Below are 22,933 nucleotides of genomic sequence, written 5' to 3' on the forward strand. Positions count from 1 at the left end.
GTAATCTGCAGTATGACTTTAGACTATAGAATCGTGATCAAATTGAAATAGTGTGGAATAGATTTGTTTTATCATAAATACTATCTATTAGGATCCCGTATGCTTGGAACCTATGCCGTATAAAGCTCCTAGGGATGTATTTCGTTCCTATAATCCACCTTTTTAAGAGATGCGCTAATCGAAGTCCAAGAAAATGGTAGTCGCATTTGGGAGCAATCTAACAAATGGACGACTGTATATCAGCAGCTTAAATAAATGAACTTTTTATTTTTATGTTTAAAAAAAGAATAGAGTTTTTTCGTGTTTTCCTTCTTACATGCCGCTATATTCGTATTCTCCTCCTCTAACCTATTACAATATTCTGGAGATAAAAATGAGTGGTAATAATTGCACAAAGCCGTGGTAAGCGTTTTACTTATATTTCTGTGACATTTCTATTTAAATAGATTTGTAACATACACTAAAGAATCATTCGACATATTTTAATTTGATTTCGACGCAATCGTGTTCTGAAGGTAACCTGTTTGAAACGTTTATTCTAGTCGGTAATTTGAGAGAGAAAATTTCAATATGCAGAGTACAATGGGAACATTTCTAAAAAGTTCTTAGATGATGCTCGTTATTTTTTTAACCATCTTATCTAAGCATAGGAACAAGAATATCTCCCATACAGATGACCACTGAGAGAGATTTTAAAATATGCAGAGTACAATGGGTATATTTCTATAAGGTTCATAGATTATGCTCGTTTTTTTATCAACCACCTTATCTGATTTTTTGTTTAGGATCCCAGTTGATATTTTTGGAAATGTTGATACACTATTATACATAAATATCTGCAATAATAATAATCTCAGGACAATTTACACAGCGCCATCTAGACCCAGATTAAGATTTGTGTTATGGGTAATAGATAACTGATATAAATATATAGATTTTTTTTTCCTCAATATATATATGCAATAATATGTAAAAAATATAGCAATAAACAGTAAATACAGTTAATATGTAGTCTATAAAGTAATAGATACAGTCTATAAAGTAAAATACAGTTGTATGTATAGGATATTATTTACCACTTATACCATCTCAATATGAAGGTTGCTGTCAAATTATTTGATTTCCTTTGTACAGGGTATATAGTATTTGAATATAACAGAACATAATCAAATTTATTACAACACATAATAATGATGAGCTGTGAACATCATCATTATTATGTGCATCTAAATAATTATAGCAATAGTTGTTCATGTACGGGATTTTCATTTAATGTTAGACATAGACACCTATGCCTACATAAGTGTACTATGTAAATAAACTAGCTTTTAAAAATAACAGTTGAGTTTCTTGCCAGTTCTTTCCAAATGAATCTGTATACTGAACAGGACAGTAGGAACAAATGAATACAAAAACATCCGCAAGCAGTTAAAATGTCCTACATGAATTATTTTTGTGTTGATTTGATTTATATCAAATCAATTGTAATAAGCGTTTGGTGTTTACATTACAACAATTATGGAATTTCATGTCCCCTGATGTCATTCATTCGTTGATAAGAAAAATATACTTACTAAATGCAAGTATACTCTATCGTGTAAACAGGCCCTTAAAAAACAAGTAATTTTGTATGCTCTAGGATTAAGACATGAGATACTTTACAATATATTTTCATAACAACTTTACACGATATATGAGCTACAATAAAGATATTTGTAAAAACAGTCATCACTTCGGTCACAATATAGTTTTGTAGATTCTATATGGAATCTATGAACTTTCTTAGTACTTAAATGAAGACTTATTTAATGCAGTGAAGTAATTTTGGTGTGTGGAATATATTTTTAAACTATTTAATTATAGAATTGGATACACGAAATTCCTTAATTATTGTAATACATATAACCAATACGGTACCCTGTATCAGGGAATGCTGATAATGTGATAGCACTTCACAATATCACGAATATGTCATCACACTTACATCAGCAATTTTATCACTCATCACAGTACCTAAATATATGTCCAAATTATGGACAAAGAATAGGAATAATACATTAAAGGAAACTAGAAGGAAAACGAACTCATATTTTCGAATTTAGACAAATAGTAATGTAATTTGGACTCTAATATCCGCATTTAACGCTCTCACCTGGACTGTTGTGTATCATTTTAGATTACATAGGATTTAGAGGTTCTCTTTTTGAATATCCCTCCTCTCTCCAACTATTCAAAGGTCAGTGGTACAAAGTAGATACAATATTTTTACCTAAATGCGGTATTTCTGAACCAATATTGCGTCATTATATTTTGTTACACGCAACGTTAGCATGTATGCAATCACTTGTCGATAGATTCTTACTTGCTCAAATCTAGCATATTCTTGAATGTTCTCGTATGTAACCTGTAGGCAGTGTATTAAAAATACAATTAGATAAGGATTTGCACTGACCACGTGTAAGCTCTAAAGTTATTAAAAGGGGGCCAGTTGGTTCTACAGAAATAGGCAGCTATTATACGAAATACTGCCATTACTTATTAATTCAGATTAGATGGAAACATTGTATGATATTAAGATAGACTGTAAGTTAGTAATTGTTGAAATTCAACATTTCTGTATAGATTCGTCGTTGGTATCTAAAGGGTTCACAAGTTTTTAAAAGGTTTATTTAAGATTTCTGATTTTTATTGCCCGATATAAGTCACCATAAATTATATACAGAGTGGAAACTTGAGCACTACCTCAAGCTGGAAAGTTGTATTATTCTAACAAAACTATGAACACTGCAAGTAACATTTGTTTTAATAACTGCAAGGTGTTTATGTTTAAAATAGACATATTTTATCCATTCTAATATTACTTCAATTTCAATGCTCTGCATAAAAACACGTTATAAAAACACCTCTGAATTCCTTTTGTTTCCTAAGAGCTTGGATTAACTATTTTCGATAATCAAAAAGCAAACAATCTCTTTAAATGAACAATAATCTAACTCGTAAGTCTTAACGATAATATTGACAGTATTATACAATTATCATGTTTCTACACATAGCTTTCCAGGATGAGCACTGGCCGAAAAGATTTCACTCTGAATATTTTTACCTCCTGTGCAAGCAAGCAACATAAGCATTTATAATGTAGAAGAATTTAATTACTATAAATAATATTTTATTTTAAATCGTTTTAATCAAACAGTGCATTTAAAATTTATAAACAGGATTTTGTTTTGATTTCAATTAGATTGGTATGTCAATAAAATCCTTCCTATTAAAACTTAAAATGATTTCTTCCAGTAAGTAATAAATAGTTATTAATTCCCCTTTTTTAATGTGGACCCGTTGGTTTGGATAACATTTCCTCTAAGTGGACTTTTTAGATGAATTCCATTCAGTTGTTTTGAGATTATAACTATTAAAAGTTTATGTACATTATAATAATATAATAAAACTAGCAGAACGTGTTTATCTCAAAATAATTGTATTGGAAACACTTGATCTGATATCCATATCACTGTATATAAACACATTAATGATAAATAATTATTCCTAAGGTATTATAAATGTCAATATGCTATAAATATTTAATATTACAATAAATATGACTATACAATGTATATTGCATTGATATCTGCTTCTTTAGTTACTTATATACAGTTTATTAAGGTAAGATGTACCCGATGATTCTTTTGACGTTCGAAAAATGTTAGAACGTATTCGCTATAATAAGTAGAACCAGATTTATAATGAATACGAAAAGATATAAATTTTCTTTGAAAATACTATAAAAAGTTCCGCCTCCATGTCATGCAAGTGTGCTGTACATAACGGACGCGGTGCTATACACGTAAACTTAAGAATGTTTCTGTTATAGCGAGTAGGGTTACTATATTTATATTTTCTTTTTACTTCATCAAAATAACTCGGGATTATTGATAATTTTTGAATTACGAGTCGCACCAGAAATAATAATTCTAATATCTTCCTTTAACCGTTTCATGATTAGGTTAGATTACAATTAACATTTATTTATTTATAAAAAATTAAGAACTTTTAAAATAATGAATAAACACTCAGCCAAATATATAAAAGAATTAAAAATAAACATTTTAATATCTATGGAGCTGTAAGCAGCTATTTCTGCCATATTTTTTCTACATGATAAATAAATCATTTGGTACATTAAAAACTAAACTGAATAATAACTGATGATTCAGAATATTAATTTAGTTTAATTTTATTATAGTAAATGTTTCCTATTTTTTACACGCACAATTATAATTAAACAAATGTAGTAATATTTATTTTATAGAGATTTATTTATACTCCATACGTATAGCTTAGCTGTAGTCCCTGAGTTGGTGTTTTACGTGTCTACCAAGTATATATATATACATACATATACTAAACAACATTTATTTAAAAGAGCAACACGCAAGTTTCTTGCTCATTCTTCTTGTGATAAGTCTGCGTTCCGAATGAGTGGTAGAATCAAAGAAATAAGTGTATTCAAAAGTGCTTACATTAAGTTTATTTGAATAAAGATTGTTTCTATCTCTATTTCTGTATGTATATATTACAAATTAATGTCATATTTTTATAGTAAAAAATACTTATCAACAGGTAACATTATAACAAAATGTAAATTGGTAAAGACTAGAATTTGCTTCATGTCCAATAAAACGAATACGTATGTGGTTGTACTTTATGAGACGTAAAGCGTAAAACACACAAGTATGTTAACATCATAAATGTTGGTAGAATAATGTTTATTGTAATATAAGGTTTGGATGACGCCTAGTCAAGAATTGGTAAAGACTGAGTAACGTGAGATGGATTGTACATGTATATTGTGATAATGTAATATATTGATCGCTGGTACATTCTTGATCAAATATTTGATAAAAACATTGGTTGTAACGAAATGATATTACATATAGGACTAGAGCCACAAAACAAAGAAGTAGGTTTTTGTTCTGTCTCTAGAACTGTGGTTTGAAACATTTATTCACAGCTGTAGGCTCTAGTAATTTTAGTCGATAGAAACGCATATTTTTTAAGGTCATTTAGAAAGGCAAACAAGACGGTCCACCTGATGGTAAATGGTAGCTATCGCTTATACATAAAGCACCACGGACTTCGTAATGTGAAGTTCATACCACTCATGTATTCCAAGATGACACGATATCATATTGGAATTTTACTGCCTTATTCTTTATTGCACTATAAAGAGTGTACAAGAGGCGAGCTTAATGCCATATGTCATTCTCTACTAGTACCACCTTATCTCATCTTTAAACGAAACACAGTTTACAAAGAAGTTGCCTTGAGGCTACAGGAAATGGGAGAGACTGAGGTACCCACGCAAATTTCATACAATATCTCTGGTAATTTTGATCGATTGAAAATTGTAGATCATTATCGTTATATCCAGTGTATAAGATGTCTATAAGATGAGCAAATCTAAAGTTGTAATAATATTTTAATCTTTTATACTATACCAAGCAGTTGTTGTTGTAAATGAGATGTATAAACATTTAAAATTATATTTAAATGTTTTAAATATGGCTAATGGCAACACGACGCCGGAGCCAAAAGAAGAGAAAAAAAAATGTTTTAAATTTGACGCGTTCATTATTTATACGTACAATTAGGAATTATCACGGGTTCTTAACATAGTTTAATGAAAAGAAATAAAGTGTGATAGGATCTCATTTTCCTAATTGTATGTATAGATATTACAATGGTTTATTTTTTCAGGTCCATAGGTCTGTGAAATCTATTTAATCACATTACTTTAGGGCCAACCCAAATTGTCAATGTATTTAATTATATGCATTGCTGTATGGAAATACAGAAAAATGAGAAAATTTAATATTTCTTATAAACAAATCTTAAACAGTATTGTATTGTTTTTAATTATATTTATTCTATAATTACAAACATTATTTTAGTTTAAACGGGCTATTTACCGTGTTTATGTTATTTATAAGTACTAGCTATTTCAATGCTTTTGTAACAACGGTAATTTATTTAACGGTATTTTATTCTAGGTTCCATTAATCGGAAAGTTTTGTTAAAGAAGAGTATTCGAATATTTGTATTCTTGTCTAGGAGTGACAGCGAGACGGAAAACGGGAGAAAGTGATTTAACGTCCGGTAGCTAGATTTCTTGAAAACAATTTCATTGTATTGGTATCTAAAATTAACACTGTATAGGTTTAATGAAATTTCTTTATTTTGATTCGTTTATAACTAAAATAAAACATGTAAGTGTGTCTTGTCATAATTGTACAAGTTAAGCAATTAGTTTGAAAGAATAAGATGCAGTAGAAGCAAAAATAATTATATTTGAGCTTGATGTCTTTATAAACAACAATTTGAATAGTTTTTTTTCCTTATACATGATTCATTTAGTTAGAATTCTTGTAAAAGAATGTACGCTAATTACAAATCATTTTTAGCAGTCAACAGTTGATATGTGAAAATAATAGTTTATTGAGTAACATTGCCTTTTTACTATCGCTACCAAATTGTCACTTATTCAAATATAGAATTTCAAAGTATAGAAATAAATGCCTATTTTGCTATCGCTACCAAATTATCACTTATTCAAAAATAGAATTCGTAATTTAAATTTCAATGTATACAAATAAATGCCGAGTTACACGTTTGCCACTTTTTATAGACCCCAAAGCACTACAAACGCTTTTAAGACACTGAATGTGACAGTGTGACAATGCCATAAGGTGATTGTGGCTTATATATTTTTTATACCTCTGGGTATTAAGACCGCCATGTACAACTTCAATTGTTTATTTGTGTATTAAAGTTTTAATAAATAAATAAACAAAATATATTTTTTACGAAAACACGTACCTACACTCATAGTATAGTTTAACATAAACTTTGAAAAACGTCTGCAATATTGTGCTAGTTGCTGTGGCAAGTGTGTAAATCCAGCATCATAGTTGTGTTTTGTGGTTGTACCTATTTATTTTCACTGCAATCCATAGTATTTGTAAGAGATTAGATTTAAGATACAATTATATTATTTGCGTTATTATGTAACCGTCGCGAGTTTATTAACGGATATTATTTGTTATATTTATAAAAATAATTTATGGTGCCGGCCGTCGCGATGATAAATCAATAAAACATTAAAGAAATATTAATTTTTTTTATTTATGTAACTGTGTTTAATACGTTGAAGACCGCATTAAAAAATCGTATATCCACGTAGGGATCATTTTTTTTTTTGTTAATTACGTTTTTTTTTAATATGATAATTTGTGGTAGACATTATTTAACCCCTAGATTTATTTCAATTAAAGTGCCCACGGGTGATCACACGCTAGTCTTAACGTGTAAATTTAATTTCATTGCGGTGAACATGCGGTCTTTAACGTGTTAATATTTAGACCGTATTCTAACAAAAGAAAGCTTAGTATAAATTTGCTATCCAAAAGTTGTTAGTAGGAAAGGCCTACCGAATTACTCAAAAAAGAAATTTAGTACCTACAGAATAAAGTATAATATGGGAGATTACTCTGCTGCTTCTCGCCTGCGCCTCATAAGTAGTGCTGCTCTTTCTTAATCAACTGTTACAGACTTAACATTCGATGTGGAAAGCTCCATTAGTTTCTGTTTTATCTCTGATATCTGCAAAAAATATTTACATCAGATTATCCTCGATCGAGTATATAGAGATTGTATAGGGGCGCATACAAATATCCTTACATCCTCGTAGTTTGTTACTCTTTCACACAAAAACTACTAAAAGGATTTTGATGAAACTACAGTGATATAGCATATATATCGGAATAACATATAGGCAAGAATTATTATGTAAATTGGGCACAATATAACGATAAATGCAAGTGTAATGCAGACAAAGTTGCGCAGGTCAGCGAGTCATTCATATGATTTTATTCACCGATGAGAAAAGACAAGAAATGTTAAACAAGACGATTTCTTCACTGGACAGTTCTCTGCCAACAGATTGCCTCAACAAATCTGCTATAGGCTTGGTGAGCCGATCGCAATATTTTCTATGATTAAGAAAATATCCTCAAGATAAATAACATTACAAATAATAATTAATAGTAACTAAACTAACCAATGCACATCGCCACACAGCGCCATCTAGTCCCATACACAAGAAGACAGTAAGCTCAGTTTCTCATTTGGGAGCTGATATGCAGGTATATACCACTACCAGTATAATATCTTAGAACTATTCACACAGCGCCCTTTAGAGCTAAGCAGAGCTTGTGTTATGGATTCAGGGCAACAGTTTTAAATACATGCATTTTTTTGTAAATACATATTATTATATAATATAGAAATTACCCAGACTGATATGTTGTATCGAATGTTTGTATTCCGTCCTCTCTAACTTACTTCGCACTTCAATATAACTCAACTGGTTAAATTAACTGCTAAACGTGGATGTAACAGAATTACCCATGCTGACGTACTACAAAGTCCCTCTGGGCGGTACGCATTTTTTTATTATTTCTTACACAATATGCTAAACTATAATAAGAGTTACCAACGAAGACTTTCTACAAAGTCTCTGCTTGGTCTTTCTATTTTTTTTTTTATTCTTAATGCATAATAACGTGTGCAAAAGGCGAACATTATGCCATATGGCATTCTCTACCATTCTCTATTCTTACCTTTTGTATTTCGGTCAGCAACGCTTTCTGTTCAGTTCTTGGAGTCATTTCCTCTCTGTTCAAATCGATGGCTTCCAAATTAGCAAACAGCTGTTTTATCTTCATAGCCAAGTGCACGTCATTATTACTCTTCCTCGGTACAGTTGGTTTGGATTTCCTTATCAATTTCTGTCTATATTTATTTGGGAGATCCTTCTCTATGTCCTCCCTATTAAGGAGAACCATGTAGTCAGGGTTGGTGTCGTAGGGGTAGTTCTTTGCTTCCAGTTTGTATGTCCCATCAACAGATTGCTGACGGATTCTGTATTCTTTACGCCAGTTGCGTAGAAGTTCAACGTTTCTAGAAATTAAAAAATATTATACTCCTTACTAATCTTACTAATATAATATTATCTTATCTGTGCTAATATTATAAAAGTGAAAGTTTGTAAGTATAGATGGTTGGATGGATGGATGTTTGTTACTCTTTTACGCAAAAACTACTGAACGGATGTTGACGAAACCTAACAGTAATGTAGGTGATACCTCAAAACAACATCTGTTTCGAAACTTTACAGTAATATTATACATCAGAATAACACTTTACTATAATTTAAGAAGATATGTAAATTGGCTGAAATATAAGCATAAAAACTTCAAGATAGAAACTAAACATATCGTAAATTTGAATCTGGCCGATATATATTACAAATTTATTTCATAACGACACGGCGACGTTGACAATCATAAAGGTATAGGTACTATATTATTACTACTAGCTGTTCCTGCGACTTCGCCCGCGATTTCATTTCAGAGATTAGCCGGAATAAACAGACAGACAGACAAAAATTGTAAAAAATGTTATTTTCGTTTATGTTGGTACCATATTTATATTCATATGCATGTTATAAAAAACGGTTATTTCAATATTACAAACAGACACTCCAATTTTATGTATATGTATAGATAGATTATTTTTATGTTTGTATTAATTTCGGAAACATACTACCTTCTATCCTGCAGTATCTTCTCTCTGCGTTCAAGTAAATCCTTATACTTCTTTAAAGCCAGATCTTTCAAGTAATTCCGCTTCATTCTCTGATCCTGCTCAACCTTACTGCTAACACGCGGTGGACTAACGTATTTTGAACTTTGACAATACGACGGTAAAGTCTTAAATCGACTTTTCGCCAATTTCGGACACTTCCCCTTTATTTTACCGTAGCAGTCGTCATCCGAGTCATCGCAGTCTTTCTCGTTTAATTTTATTAATAGTGTTTTCTCTTTTAATTTGTCTCCATGTATAACAGAGTTGTAGCTTAGAACTCCTTGACTATTTTCTGTTAAATTCACGCTGCTTAATGTATCCTCGGATCCTATATATGATTGCGCAAACATATTGTCTACGTGTTTGTCGTATAAAAATTTAAGAATCTTGGAAATTCCAGCATTTAATATATCCCTCGGTGGGTACATTATTGGGTTACCTTTCAATTGTAGTACTTTCAGGTTTACGGTACCCAGTTCATGAGGCAATACCGCCAGTTTATTGTTTTGTAACAGCAAGTGGGTGAGATATTGATGGTTTTGTATAGTTTTGGGAATGTCTGTCAATTGATTGTCCCGGAAATCTAAATACATAAGATTGGGTAGAGATGGAAAGAAGTCATCGGGTATTATGGTTATTTTGTTATTTTGGAGATATAACACCTTAAAAGAATAGGTAAGCTATTACATTCATTACTACAAAAGAATAAATGTAGTCAAAATAAGTAAATTACCTACTCGAAATACTTACATTTAGTACATTATTTTTTATTGTAGGTATACAATCCAAATTAGATAATGACAAATTCAATGTTGTCTCTTTATTTAATTCCTCGTCATATACATTAGGTGGTGGATTAAAAGAAGAGGATGTTGATTCAGACATTGTTGCTACGAATAATATTTAATCAATAAAGCATATATCATTTATTTTAAAATATTTGAAAATGGCGCGTATATGTAAGCTAGGACACACGTAGAGCCTCTAGATGTCGCCACCATGTTATTACAAACATGAAATAAATATACCGGCTATTTAATGGTTCAATCATTCCATTAGAACAATATTCACAATAATTTGTTTAAAAAACTTTTGAGGAACTTTTTCTATATTAATTTAACTTAAATTCTGTAAACTAATTATAATTACATTCATTTGCTGTTTACTACACATAGTTCTTTTTCCAGCCTGTTATCATCACAGATTGACTGAAGACCGTTATAATATAATAGTGCCCTCTGTGGCAATATATTGTATTATAAATTTATAACAGTATTTTCTAAGAAAAGCAAAAATACAGTGAAAATTTTAAATTTGTTTAAATGTTTATACTAATTACACAACGTGAAATTTATAACAATAATTCAGACATTAAATGAATTTGTAACATCCTGTCAAAAAGGTCTTACTTATACAGCGTCCATAGTTCCATTTTATATTGTACGTATTGCATGATATACACTTCTTTGGGAAAGTGCTAGAAGTATTATTAATAAGAGAAATAATATTTTAACATGACTTGATAATTACATGTTGTTCGACAGAATTGAACTCAATTTTATGTCACTCATTGGATCACTGATCTAGTCGTTGAATGCCAAATACGTCAATTGAATTGAATCTCTCCTGTCATTCACGTCACTAGCATAGTTACAAGATGGCGAACGTTCGGGATAGTGACACATCTTTGTGGCTCCACAATAAACTTGGAACATCGAACGATTCATGGACAAGTGGTTCAATTTGTACACAATTAAACGCTGAAGTTTTGAAAAATATCAAGGATTGTTTTCCAGATTTACAAACACAAGTTAAACTAAAATTATTGCTAAGTTTCTTTCATATCCCGCGCAGAAATGTTGAAGAGGTAACTTTTCTCTTTGGTGTTTTATGGTTTGCGTAACTGTATTGTATGTTTCGTCTCTGTCTTTTAGATGTAGCATACAGTTGGTCAGACAGAGATGTACTGTTATATTGTATGTAGTAATAGTTTTATTTGTTGTCATACAATTTACATGATAATAATTCAACAAATTTATGGTTTTAAATATTAAATTCGCGGTTTTTGTATTAAGCAATTGTTTTTAATAAATATGTAAATTCTACGTAACATATTTTGTCCCCAGTTTTTATTATTAAATTAGTATAACAATAATTTTATCTCGTATCTCAGCATCTTCCTATGGATGTAAAATCAAAACATTGTTTGTATACATACATTTACATATAGACAAAATTTCCGGCTGCGTTAGTTTCTAATAAAATCTATCATTTAACACTGTGTAAACATATGCTGTAATTATAACCTATAATTCATGGTGTATCTCAAGGTTTTCATATTATGGTGTAAATTATTAATAACAATTTTATTATCATATTCTATTAAAACCTATCAGTTTTAAGTATACATTCTTTTAGAAATTTGTTTAATTCCATAATAAATATACTCATAGATGCTACATATTTCAAATATTAACACAGTAAGGACAGTGAACCGCTAAATTTCTTATTTTGAATAATTTAATGTTAATGTAACTCATAAATTTGTTCTTTCATATTAAATGTGGTTGTACAAATAATAGCTGATATAGTATTTGCCTCTTGAATGATCCATCAGACACATCTATCCTCAATTGTCATGTCCATCAAGATTAAAATCAACATGGCACAAAAATTTTATACAGTCCCCAATGGTTTTGTTTTTAATTTTATGATTGTTACATTATTGTTTACATTTTAATATACCTATTTAATAATACATCTGAGTCATAATTATGATTTATTGTATATTTATACCAATTCACAAAATTTAAAAAAAGTGTCGGTTTGTAATTTCAAATTAATAGCTTTTCACTAAAGATGTGTCAAATTCATTGTGCAGAGGGCTATATATTAAATTTAGATTGTTTACCAGATACTACTATTGTTGTTTACCATTGTTGATATATGTGATTGTGGGCCTTATTGATACAGCCCAGGGGCTGGATATGAAGCTTTGGGTCGTATTTTTGAGGAGACTGTATTAAAGTATATTTGGTATTTACATATATAAATTAATTAATTGAAAGGTGTGTGTCTGCACAATAAAATTATGATGTAGGTGTTTTTCAGCATTCCTTCCCTCTCTACTGTAATTCTAAAAAACAAAATTGTTTAGAGATATATTGTGAAACATGTATATTTGTTGCCTTTGGACAAAATTTTATCAAGTTTAATTTAATTATTGTAGAAAATAAACAATCTCTTTTAGACAAAGTGAGTCTTTATATATGTGTGGGTGTGTAATAGTTTTTTTTTTTTTTAATAAAAAATCTTGCAATTAGTCATATGGACTATAAGTAGATGTGATGTCTAGTAAATAACAGGTAGAGTGCCGTTTCCAATACAGCAGCACCTTGTTCTAAGTCAGCCTCCTGTCTGACTATCTTTGTCAAAAATCTGGCCTTTACTCTAATCGCGAAACATTTTTGTATTGTATTGTATGCAATTTTGTTTGGGTGCCTGTATAGTCGTAATTTGTATTTGTTACAGTATTCATTAATTAACCATAGAAATAGCTAGCAATTTATAGATCTCTATATGTCTGTATGTAATATTAATGGTATTTGTCTCATTTCCAGTGGAAAAATGAACTCGAAGAGATTATTGAGGTTGCCGCCGTCGACTCTGATTTGTGGGTGGCGATGCTCGCCGAGGTTCTCAAAACATTTCCCTCGGCGGGAACTCTCAATACAGAGATAGCAGAGTTTGACGAGACTCGCCCAATATTCAGTGACATGATTGGAGAACTGAGGCGGGCGCTTGCCAAACATTCAGACCTAGGATTATTACCTCTTGAGTGCCTATATTTAAATAAGAATGCTTTAGTGTCTGTGGTAAGTTGAACTGAATAATTAACAGATTAGTTTAGAACAGTTTCCCAATGTAGCGCCCACACCCCAAGGGTGGAATTGATTTTTAAGGGGGCAGTTTAAAAAAGGACTTGACACACAACCTTCTCTCTCCTTTTGCATAAGAATTTTAGAAAAGCTATTGTAGGGCATGGCACAAATAAAGTTGTGGAACACTGGTTTACAAGTTATATAAGTGTAATAGTTTTAAGATGTAAATGTGTTGGCAATTAGTATAAGATTATATTGTTGAATTGAATAAATAATATGTAATATGACACCACCATTTACTAATTCAAGGTAATTACTAATAATAATTAGTTAATTACTAATTTACTAATAAGCTGTGGATGGTAAATTATGATGGTTTGTCTAGCTTTTCTTTGTATATTATTTATATATTTACAAAAAAAAATGTCTAGTAACACAAAAATGTCTAGTTACAACAGTTGTCTAGTAACACAAGCTCTGCTCACTTTGGGTAGATGACATTATGTGAATTGGGCAGGAGTATTATTTTCATAATTATTATGTCATATGGTGACACTGTGACATATTGTTTATACCAAATACTAAGACTATTGTATTGACAATTGCATATGCCTGCTTACTGTGCACTACCTACTAGTAAAAAAATTAGTGTTCAGGTATAATTCAATCCAGGCGTTTTTATTTAATGAAACCCCTGATCAAGCATTAGCATCAATCAATCAATGTCACGAAATTGTGGACTTAAACCACATATATGCGAAATTTTATGTCAATAAGTATAAAAATAATTTATTCATGTAGGACATTTTAGCCTCATATGAACATCAAGTTTTTTGTATTTATATTGTACATTACACTACTCACACTATAGTAGTACTTTAGTAGATTACTACTAAAGTAAACTAAAAAACAAAAAAGTATTAGAAATTACATTAACATGATTAAATTTAAATTACAGGTAGGCCAACAGGCAAATCCAGTGAAACATTTCACATTGAAACGCAAACCAAAGTCAGTAGCTCTTCGTAGTGAACTCCTAGCGAAAGCAACAGAAGTACAAGCCAATCAAAAGAAGGCGCAGGCGCCTACTGTCCCCGTTCGGAGTAGGGGCATGCCCCGCAAGATGACTGATACTAGTGAGTTTTAAAGTACAGTAATATTCTGACTAAATAATACAGCGCATATAACATCTATACTATTATTATAAAGTTGAAGAGTTTGTTTGTTTGAACGCGCAAAATAGTTCCTGAGGAACCAGTAGTTCCTGAGGAACTACTGGTTCAAAATGAAAAAATATTTTTGTGTTACATAGTCCATTTGTCAAGGAAGGCTTTAAGCTATATAACATTACGCTACGACCAATAGGAGCGGAGCTGCAACGAAAAATATTGCAAAACGTGGGGAAATTAAACGAAGTTGCGCGAGTCAGCTAGTAATAAATAGGGAGCAGTGTATTATTTTCTAAATAAATAATATAGTGCATGTAACATAATCAATTTGGCAGCGCTGTATTATTTATTAAATATTTAATACAGTGCATATAACATAATCAATTTGGCAGCGCTGTATTATTTATTAAATAAATAATACAGCGCATATAACATAATCAATTGCAGCGCTGTATTATTTATTAAATATATAATACAGTGCATATAACATAATCAATTTGGCAGCGCTGTATTATTTATTAAATAAATAATACAACGCATATAACATAATCAATTGCAGCGCTGTATTATTTATTAAATATATAATACAGCGCATATAACATAATCAATTTTGCAATCAATCATATAACATTACAACAGGCATTCGACCGCGTGTGGCACAAAGGCTTGTTCTATAAATTAAAAACCTCATTACCGAACACCATTTATATGCTCTTAAAGTCCTATATACAACATAGGATATTTCATGTTAAGTATGAAGATCACCTATCAGATTATTTTGAAATAAAAGCCGGAGTGCCACAGGGTTCTGTCCTTGGCCCAGTATTGTACACAATATATACTGCTGACCTTCCCACTACTAATGGTATAGTTACAGCAACATATGCAGACGACACAGCAGTGCTGTCATGTAATAGAGACCCACATATTGCATCTACAGAGCTTCAGAAGCATCTGAATGGAATTAAAGAATGGTTGAATAAGTGGAGAATTCAAGTGAGCACCACAAAGTCGGTCCATATCACATTCTCATTGAAAAGAGGAAATTGCACACCAGTATCCTTAGATGGAACTATTTTGCCACAACAAACGGTGGTAAAATATCTCGGAATGCATCTGGACAGAAGACTTACTTGGAGAGACCACATAAAAGCAAAAAAAAACCAAGCTGATAGAAAACTTAAAGACATGTACTGGCTGATAGGTAGACAGTCTAAATTAAGTCTGGAAAACAAACTCCTCATCTATAAGAGCATCATAAAACCAGTGTGGACATATGCAATGGAACTATGGGGATCAGCTTCACACTCTAACATAGAAATTCTTCAGCGCTTCCAAAACAAGGCATTAAAAACCATAGCCAGAGCTCCTTGGTTCATAAAAAACATTGAAGTACATACACATCTAGAAATTCCAACTGTAAAAGAAGAGATACAGAAAGCCTGTGGAAGATATAAACACAGATTAGCCGGCCATAAGAACCAGTTAGCTTCAAACCTACTGGATATAAATAACTGTCCATCTAGATTAAAAAGAGCTCGCCTTGCCAACATCTAAAGAAAGAAAGTAAATGAGATGGCACCTTACTGGAGGGGCCTCATCTCAAAAAGCCAATAACTTCAAAAAATCTGATCATAGCCGGAAGGGCTGATCGCAGATAGAGAGAGAAAAAAAAAAAAAAAAAAAAAAAAAAAATATATAATACAGTGCATATAACATAATCAATTTGGCGGCGCTGTATTATTTATTAAATAAATAATACAGCGCATATAACATAATCAATTTTGCAGCGGTGTATTATTTTCTAAATAAATAATACCGCGTAAATAAATAAATAATAAATTGCTAAAGACCAATATAACCAATGCACTAATGGTGTATAAAAACAAGGAAGTACATGATTATACATAAATCCTACATATGTAAACAACCTGACTACCAACTTAAGTCCTATATAAAAGCCATGTACTTAGTGTCCATTTCTTGTTCACCAGCACCACTAAAGGGTCTACCGTCACGGTGGGCGGGTCGCAGTGGTCGAGGACTGCCGCCTCTGCCACCGTTACCACCGTTACCACTACGAGCGCCGCCGCGCGCTGGCATCAAGCTGCTAGATATTACAGAACAGCCCGCCACGCACGCGCAGATCAAGAAGCGAAGGAAGCTCGGTATGCCGTACATTACTCTCCTGCATATAGAAATATAAATCTTAGTTTAAATATTAGCCCCATTATAAAAAAAAGAATAAATAAATTTTGATTAAAAATAAAAAATAAAATGTTAGGGGTGGACAATCCTTATCACTTAAGGATATGAAGAATAGATAGTAACCGAATCTCAGACGTACTGAATATGAATATAAAATTTCATAAACATCAATCAAACCGTTTCGGGATAGTATGGTAACTAGCATTGTGACAAAAGAATTTTATATGTAAAGATATACTTGAGCATATTGCAATGATCATTACATTGTTGTCACAATCATGGTAATTTCCGTTGCGGCAATAAGCCAGAAAGGTACTCTTTTGTTTCACAAACAGACTTTGTGACACAGAGAAACTCATGCTGTGAGTAACAACTAACAATTTTATATTAAAACAACCTACCATTAATATAATGACAAAATTCTCACTGGAATTGTGGCATTTATATACATATGTATTAATAAACAATTTTACAGAAATGGAGGAGGGATCAAAGAAACCGCCCGCGGCCGCTCCCCCTTCACCGCCTGCCGACTTCGCCAAAGGAACCTTCCCCACGCCGAAACAGGACGAACAACCAGCCAGTATGTATCTATACATCATAATTTATTTACTTACTATTATACTATTAGCTTTTATCAAATACTTGCAGGTATGAAAGATATTATCTTTTATTTCTATACAATGTGTAGTAAAGATCGCGTAAGGTTTTACAACAAACTATCAGAGTCAAATGTCGTGTTGTGTATTTATTTATTTTAATTAACATTTATTCTAAAGAGCAACACACAAGATCCTCGTTTGTTCTTCTTGTGATGAGTCTGCGTTTCGAATGAGTGGTTGAATAAAAATATATGACCGTTCAAAAGTGCTTGTATTGAGTTTATTTGAATAAAAATTATTTCTATTTTTATTTATTTTAATGATTTAAACAAACACTCAATAGGACAAACCCTTACTATCATTGCTATGATTAAATAAGTACATGTGTATTTTATTTGTATTACATTATATGGCCTGAACGTTCAGTTTCAGTCAGTGTAACTTGTTTTGAAATGTTCTGGATCTCTATGGTAGATGGCCATAAATAATATTTATTAAACAATATAGTATAACCGTGTTATGTACTGTAGCGAGTGCGATGGAGACGTCCGTGCCGCAGTCGTCTCCGCCGGCCGCCGAGCCCGCGCCGGAGCCCGAGCCGCGGCCGCAGCCCGTCGTCTCCAGCCCCATACTCGTGCACCAGGTGAAGACCCAACGCGCCCTATTCCTGTGGCTTGATGTGGAATGAAGCCAGTTTGGTTTCTAAACTTCTGAGGGAAGAAAATTATAACTCATAAGGATTTACTAGTCCCATTGCTAGCAATGTACTAAATAGGCAGGAGGTCGAGTTCCGAGTGGATCCTCTCTGGAAACCATCCTGGTTAATTCACAATGAGCCACTGACCTGACTTCATTTTCATTCCATAATTTTCCACTGGTGCCTAACTATCTGATTCTTAGCACAGATAGGTTGGATATTATTACATATATATACATACAAAAATATGAATCCCTAAAAAACCTGTTGTCTGCGACTATTATTTACGACCTCAGATACGGCTTCTGATAGTTGTGGGTTCGGTTCCTCGCACGATTAAAATATTTGTATACAAAACTATGATTGATTGTATTGTTCGTAGTAGATGGCGCGGCGTCAATTGTTCAGGGTTTATTATTATGTTGTTATTATACAGTACTTAATTTTTTTTTTAACAGACGACGGGAGCGAAGCCTCTGGTTATTGGGCAGCAGCCGAAGCTATTGATTGCTGGACAGGCGGGCGGGAAGCCGGTGCTGTTATCTGCTCAGAACATCCTCAACACATCCGCTGTCATCCTGCAGCCGGGCGGGAAGGCTGTGTTATTACAGAATATCAAGCCGGTTTGTATAGTTTTCTATTACATACAACAAAATTCAAATCTGTACTAATCAAAATCATCATTAAAATTATTATTTAATAATTATTAATTAAGTTGATATTTTAAAAAATGCGTCTCAAAAAATATATAATATGTACAAAAAACTTTAAGACTTTTTGTCTGTCTATTGTTTTTGTTAATCTCTCAAAGGGGATGGACCCGTTTTGATTGAACTCTTAATCGCAGACAGCTAATGTTTTGAGAATTGAATTAGAAAACTTTTATTTTTAAATTATTTTGTTTAATAATAAAAATACTTAATTTCCGCGCCTCGAAGTCGCTGGTAAGAGGTACAAAGTTTTTGCTTCACATATATATATGATGTTACAGGTGAGTCAGGTGAACCAGTCAGTGGTGCGGCCTCCGCTGCAGGCGCAGACCGTGCAGCAGCCAATACTGCATCACCAGCAGCAGACGGTGAGCATACTGAAGAATCATATCAACTATGATATGATTCTACTAACATTCTCCTCTTAGTGAATATAATATAATATAAGAGTGGTGCTAGTTAGGCAAATGATAGGTACGACATTTGAGTGTATACTGTCTCGTTTATTATTAAAATCAATGCTTCTATACTACTTACTAACGACATTTATCCTTACAATAATACACTATATATCATATCATCAGATATATTATGATACATAATATGAGTTGTCTAACATTATCCTTGTTGTGAATAGAATACACTATACGTCATATCATCAGATTTATTATGATATATGATATGAGTTCTCTAACATTCTCCTTATGGTGAATAGAATACAATATACATCATATCATCATATTTAGTTGCCGACAAGTGTTTCGGTTTAGTATGTACTACCATTTTAATATAATTAATTTTATAACAATATATATGTACATAGGAGAAAATCGAAAAAATTAAATTGAATTATAGAAATGCTTGGCGGGCCGCATAAATATGTTTAACGGGCCATAAGCAGCTGGCGGTCTGTTTGTCGCTCATCTTACAACCTCTAGGTGGTTGATAAAACCTAAATGAGTAATCCTACAACTAGAAGAGACTTTATAAGATGTGATTAATCTATTACAGGTCCAGATATCGCAGCCTGTGCAGCAAAACCAAACTGTACAAGCCGCAGGCGTGCAGCCGGTGCAGTCCGTGCAGCCGGTGCAGCCGGTGCAGCCGGTGCAGCCCGCGCCGGCGGCCGCGCCGCAGCCCGCACCGCTGCTGCCGCGTAGGGGACTCTCGCTAACGGTAAATACTACCTTTGTTACAGTCATATTCCAATATAATGTACACAGCGCGATATAATTCCAATGATATCCCAATATAGTGTACACAGCGCCATATAAATCCAATAATATCCCAATATAGAAAACACAGTGTCATATAATTTCAATAACAACCCAATATAGTGTGCACAGCGCCATATAATTCCAACAATATCCCTATATAGTGTACACAGTGCCATATAACTCCAACAATATCCCAACATAGTGTAAACAGCACCATATAATTCCACTAATATCACAATATAGTGTACACAGCACCATATAATCCCAAGCTAAGAGTTTTCACTATGGGTCTTAAACCTAAAATAACAAATTTTTATTTATTGTAAATATATTGCTACCGTTTTACATCCAATGATTGTGAGTTTGATTTCTCTCACGGTACAAAAAAATATATATATGGGTATGATTGTTTGTATTGTATATTATGTATGTATTAGCTACCTGCCCCGGCTTCGCACGGGTGTACATGAATAATACATTTAAACCTTTCTCTTAAATCACTCAATATTGTTGTAAACTACATTAAAATCCGTAGCGTACTTTAAAGGATAGACAGACAGCGGAAGCAACTTTAATTTATACTATACTATGTAAAGAATATAATAAGTATATATGTCAGTAGGTTAGTATCCATAACATAAGATCAGCTTAGCTTAGGACTAGATAAAGCTGAAATAACCTTTAACTGTTTATAGAAATCACAATGTAATGTAAACGTATATTAATTCAGATAGTCACAAGTTATAATTGTGAATGCTATGTTTGTTTCAGCGTGAACAAATGTTAGAAGCGCAAGACATGTTCCGGAACGCAAACCGAGTCACGCGGCCCGAGAAAGCTCTCATACTTGGCTTCATGGCGGGTTCGAGAGGTAAAGTATATTTAAATATAAAAAGGTCACCAGTTATGGGCTTGATCTGGATTATATTTATATATATTTAAATAAAATAACAAAGCAAACGTTTATCTAATTTAATTTTATATGAGACAAGACAGTTGACATATTTAAGTTGCGCGCGCAGCTTCGCATGCGCGCTGCCTATACAATATATTTATGTACGTATACAGCCATAAGGCCGTAACGGTATACTTAATATTTTACTCCGTTTTAACTTTAAATATTGGTAGTATTCTATAGCTTTTGTACTATATTTTGATACCGTCTATTGACGTTAATGATACGACAATAATAGATAAATTATCTATACGATGCCATCAATTGTTTTACACTATATATAATGGCCTATGCGTCTGTTAAAGACGATTTATGCCGTAATGGTTCGTGAACAGCTCTTTTCGTAGCTGTATAAACTGATACGATTGTTTTATTAGTAAACTATTTATTAAAATAGTATTCATTATATATAGCCTAATGATTTAAACAATTAACTAAACTACTACTTATTTAATCAATTTGAAGGCCTTTTCTCAGCCTATATTATGTTAACATGTTTAACAACCTATTCTGTGAAGATTTCATTCTAATTTCTTCAGCCGTTTTAACGTGTAATCTTAATAAACTGACAAGAACTTTTCGCCAATTTACAGTATTTTAAGATTTTACTTATTGAATTGATTTTTAATTTACATTTATTTATTTCTAATTAAATTACTTACTCATTAAATAATGACGAACGAATGAAGGTACAAGTTCTATCAATAATCTAATATATAGATCTAATATCTGTAGAAGCACATGTACTAATAAAATTAACCACTCCAATTTAAATTTCCAGATAACCCATGCCCTAACCTCGGTAACATCGTTACAATAAAACTATCGGAGAACATCGAAAACGTACTGCAATCTGACGACACCTACCTAACCATGCTGTCAGAGATGCACTTCCAAATGAACTACAACAACGGCCAGTGGACCAGACTAAAAAAATACAGACACATAGACGGTATGGTGCCGCAGAAGATACCGCCCGGCTCCACTGTGATATCAGCCAACAACCAGCAACCGGTTGTGTCAATAGGCAACCAGAGTGTCAGCTAAGGTATCTAGTATTTTAGGTTTTTCTCTAGTATAACGCTGAAGAATGATTTGTTGTATGTCCAACGAAATGCCTTATCAACGCTTAAGTTCTAACATGACGAATGTCAATAGTGAAGAGAAATAGAATAATAGAAATAGAAATATTTTTTATTTAAATGAAAACTTAAACTTTATTAAGTTTATTTACACGTTTTTGTATAAGCATATTTTTTTTATTCTACTCATTACAAGAATAATGAGCAAAAATCATGCGTATTCTTCTTTTAAATAAATGTTCAGAATTATATTTTTAAGAATTTTATACACACTACACTCCTTTTTAATAACATTAATCATATCTACTAGTTGACTAGTACCCATAACAGAAGAGCTTCTGTTGAGCTTAGCTTGGATCCGTATGGCAATGGGTTATTATTATTTTATAATTTGGGACACTTCAAAATAATTTTAATAAATAAAGAATAATCAGTTATTAGTACGAAAATGCAACGACCTCCACTCCTTTTGCATTCAATTGTGTTAGAACTTAAACGATGTTTATGTAAATGCCTTTTGTGTCTATCCACTGTGTAATATAACCTCTTGGAAATTTAAGTAAAAAAAGTATGTAAAATAACACTTCAAATAAAGGTAGGGTGTAATTTCGTTTATTTATTTAGTGTTATTTAAAGTACATAAACATTTAGGATAAAATTCTCTGGATTATAGTGAAAACTGAGTCAAAGGCAGTTATAAATAATCA

The 22,933-nt window shown here is 32.1% G+C and overlaps 2 protein-coding genes across 3 annotated transcripts; one reads left to right on the plus strand and one right to left on the minus strand.

The window, feature by feature from the left end:
* Nucleotides 1–1,735: 1,735 nt before the first annotated feature.
* On the minus strand, nt 1,736–10,640 carry LOC131845519 (leucine-rich repeat-containing protein 40-like). Of its 2 annotated transcripts, XR_009357638.1 has the most exons (5): nt 10,456–10,640; nt 9,667–10,367; nt 8,679–9,018; nt 7,520–7,659; nt 1,736–2,404 (listed from the first exon to the last, which is right to left on the minus strand). XR_009357638.1 is itself a non-coding variant. In XM_059194590.1 (4 exons), the coding sequence occupies exons 1-4, from the start codon at nt 10,588–10,590 to the stop codon at nt 7,591–7,593; spliced, it is 1,245 nt and encodes a 414-aa protein (XP_059050573.1). In that variant the 5' UTR covers nt 10,591–10,640; the 3' UTR covers nt 7,392–7,590. The 2 variants fall into 2 exon arrangements, 1 of the variants encoding a protein (XP_059050573.1); XM_059194590.1 differs by lacking the exon at nt 1,736–2,404 and having other exon boundaries at nt 7,392–7,659.
* A 722-nt stretch (nt 10,641–11,362) lies between these two features.
* LOC131845514 (negative elongation factor A) lies at nt 11,363–22,553 on the plus strand. The gene is made up of 11 exons (XM_059194584.1): nt 11,363–11,572; nt 13,326–13,580; nt 14,545–14,722; nt 16,750–16,923; nt 17,439–17,546; nt 18,096–18,208; nt 18,721–18,885; nt 19,254–19,340; nt 19,984–20,148; nt 20,961–21,060; nt 21,926–22,553. Exons 1-11 carry the CDS (start codon nt 11,363–11,365, stop codon nt 22,189–22,191), a joined length of 1,821 nt encoding a protein of 606 aa, XP_059050567.1. The 3' UTR covers nt 22,192–22,553.
* Nucleotides 22,554–22,933: the final 380 nt, after the last annotated feature.

This window comes from Achroia grisella, unplaced genomic scaffold (genome assembly GCF_030625045.1).
Source record: "Achroia grisella isolate CSIRO2021 unplaced genomic scaffold, CSIRO_AGI_Agris_v1 utg474, whole genome shotgun sequence".
Classification (NCBI taxonomy): Eukaryota; Metazoa; Arthropoda; class Insecta; order Lepidoptera; family Pyralidae; genus Achroia; species Achroia grisella.

Coding starts and splice junctions, on each gene's coding strand:
- LOC131845514 (XM_059194584.1), top strand. CDS start 11,363: ATGGCGAACGTTCGGGATAGTGACACATCTTTGTGGCTCCACAATAAA. Junction 17,547..18,095: donor ACAGGACGAACAACCAGCCA/GTATGTATCTAT, acceptor TATGTACTGTAG/CGAGTGCGATGGAGACGTCC. Junction 21,061..21,925: donor CTTCATGGCGGGTTCGAGAG/GTAAAGTATATT, acceptor TTAAATTTCCAG/ATAACCCATGCCCTAACCTC.
- LOC131845519 (XM_059194590.1), bottom strand. CDS start 10,590: ATGTCTGAATCAACATCCTCTTCTTTTAATCCACCACCTAATGTATAT. Junction 10,368..10,455: donor TAAAAAATAATGTACTAAAT/GTAAGTATTTCG, acceptor TATTCTTTTAAG/GTGTTATATCTCCAAAATAA. Junction 7,660..8,678: donor TGCTGACCGAAATACAAAAG/GTAAGAATAGAG, acceptor TATTTTTTGCAG/ATATCAGAGATAAAACAGAA.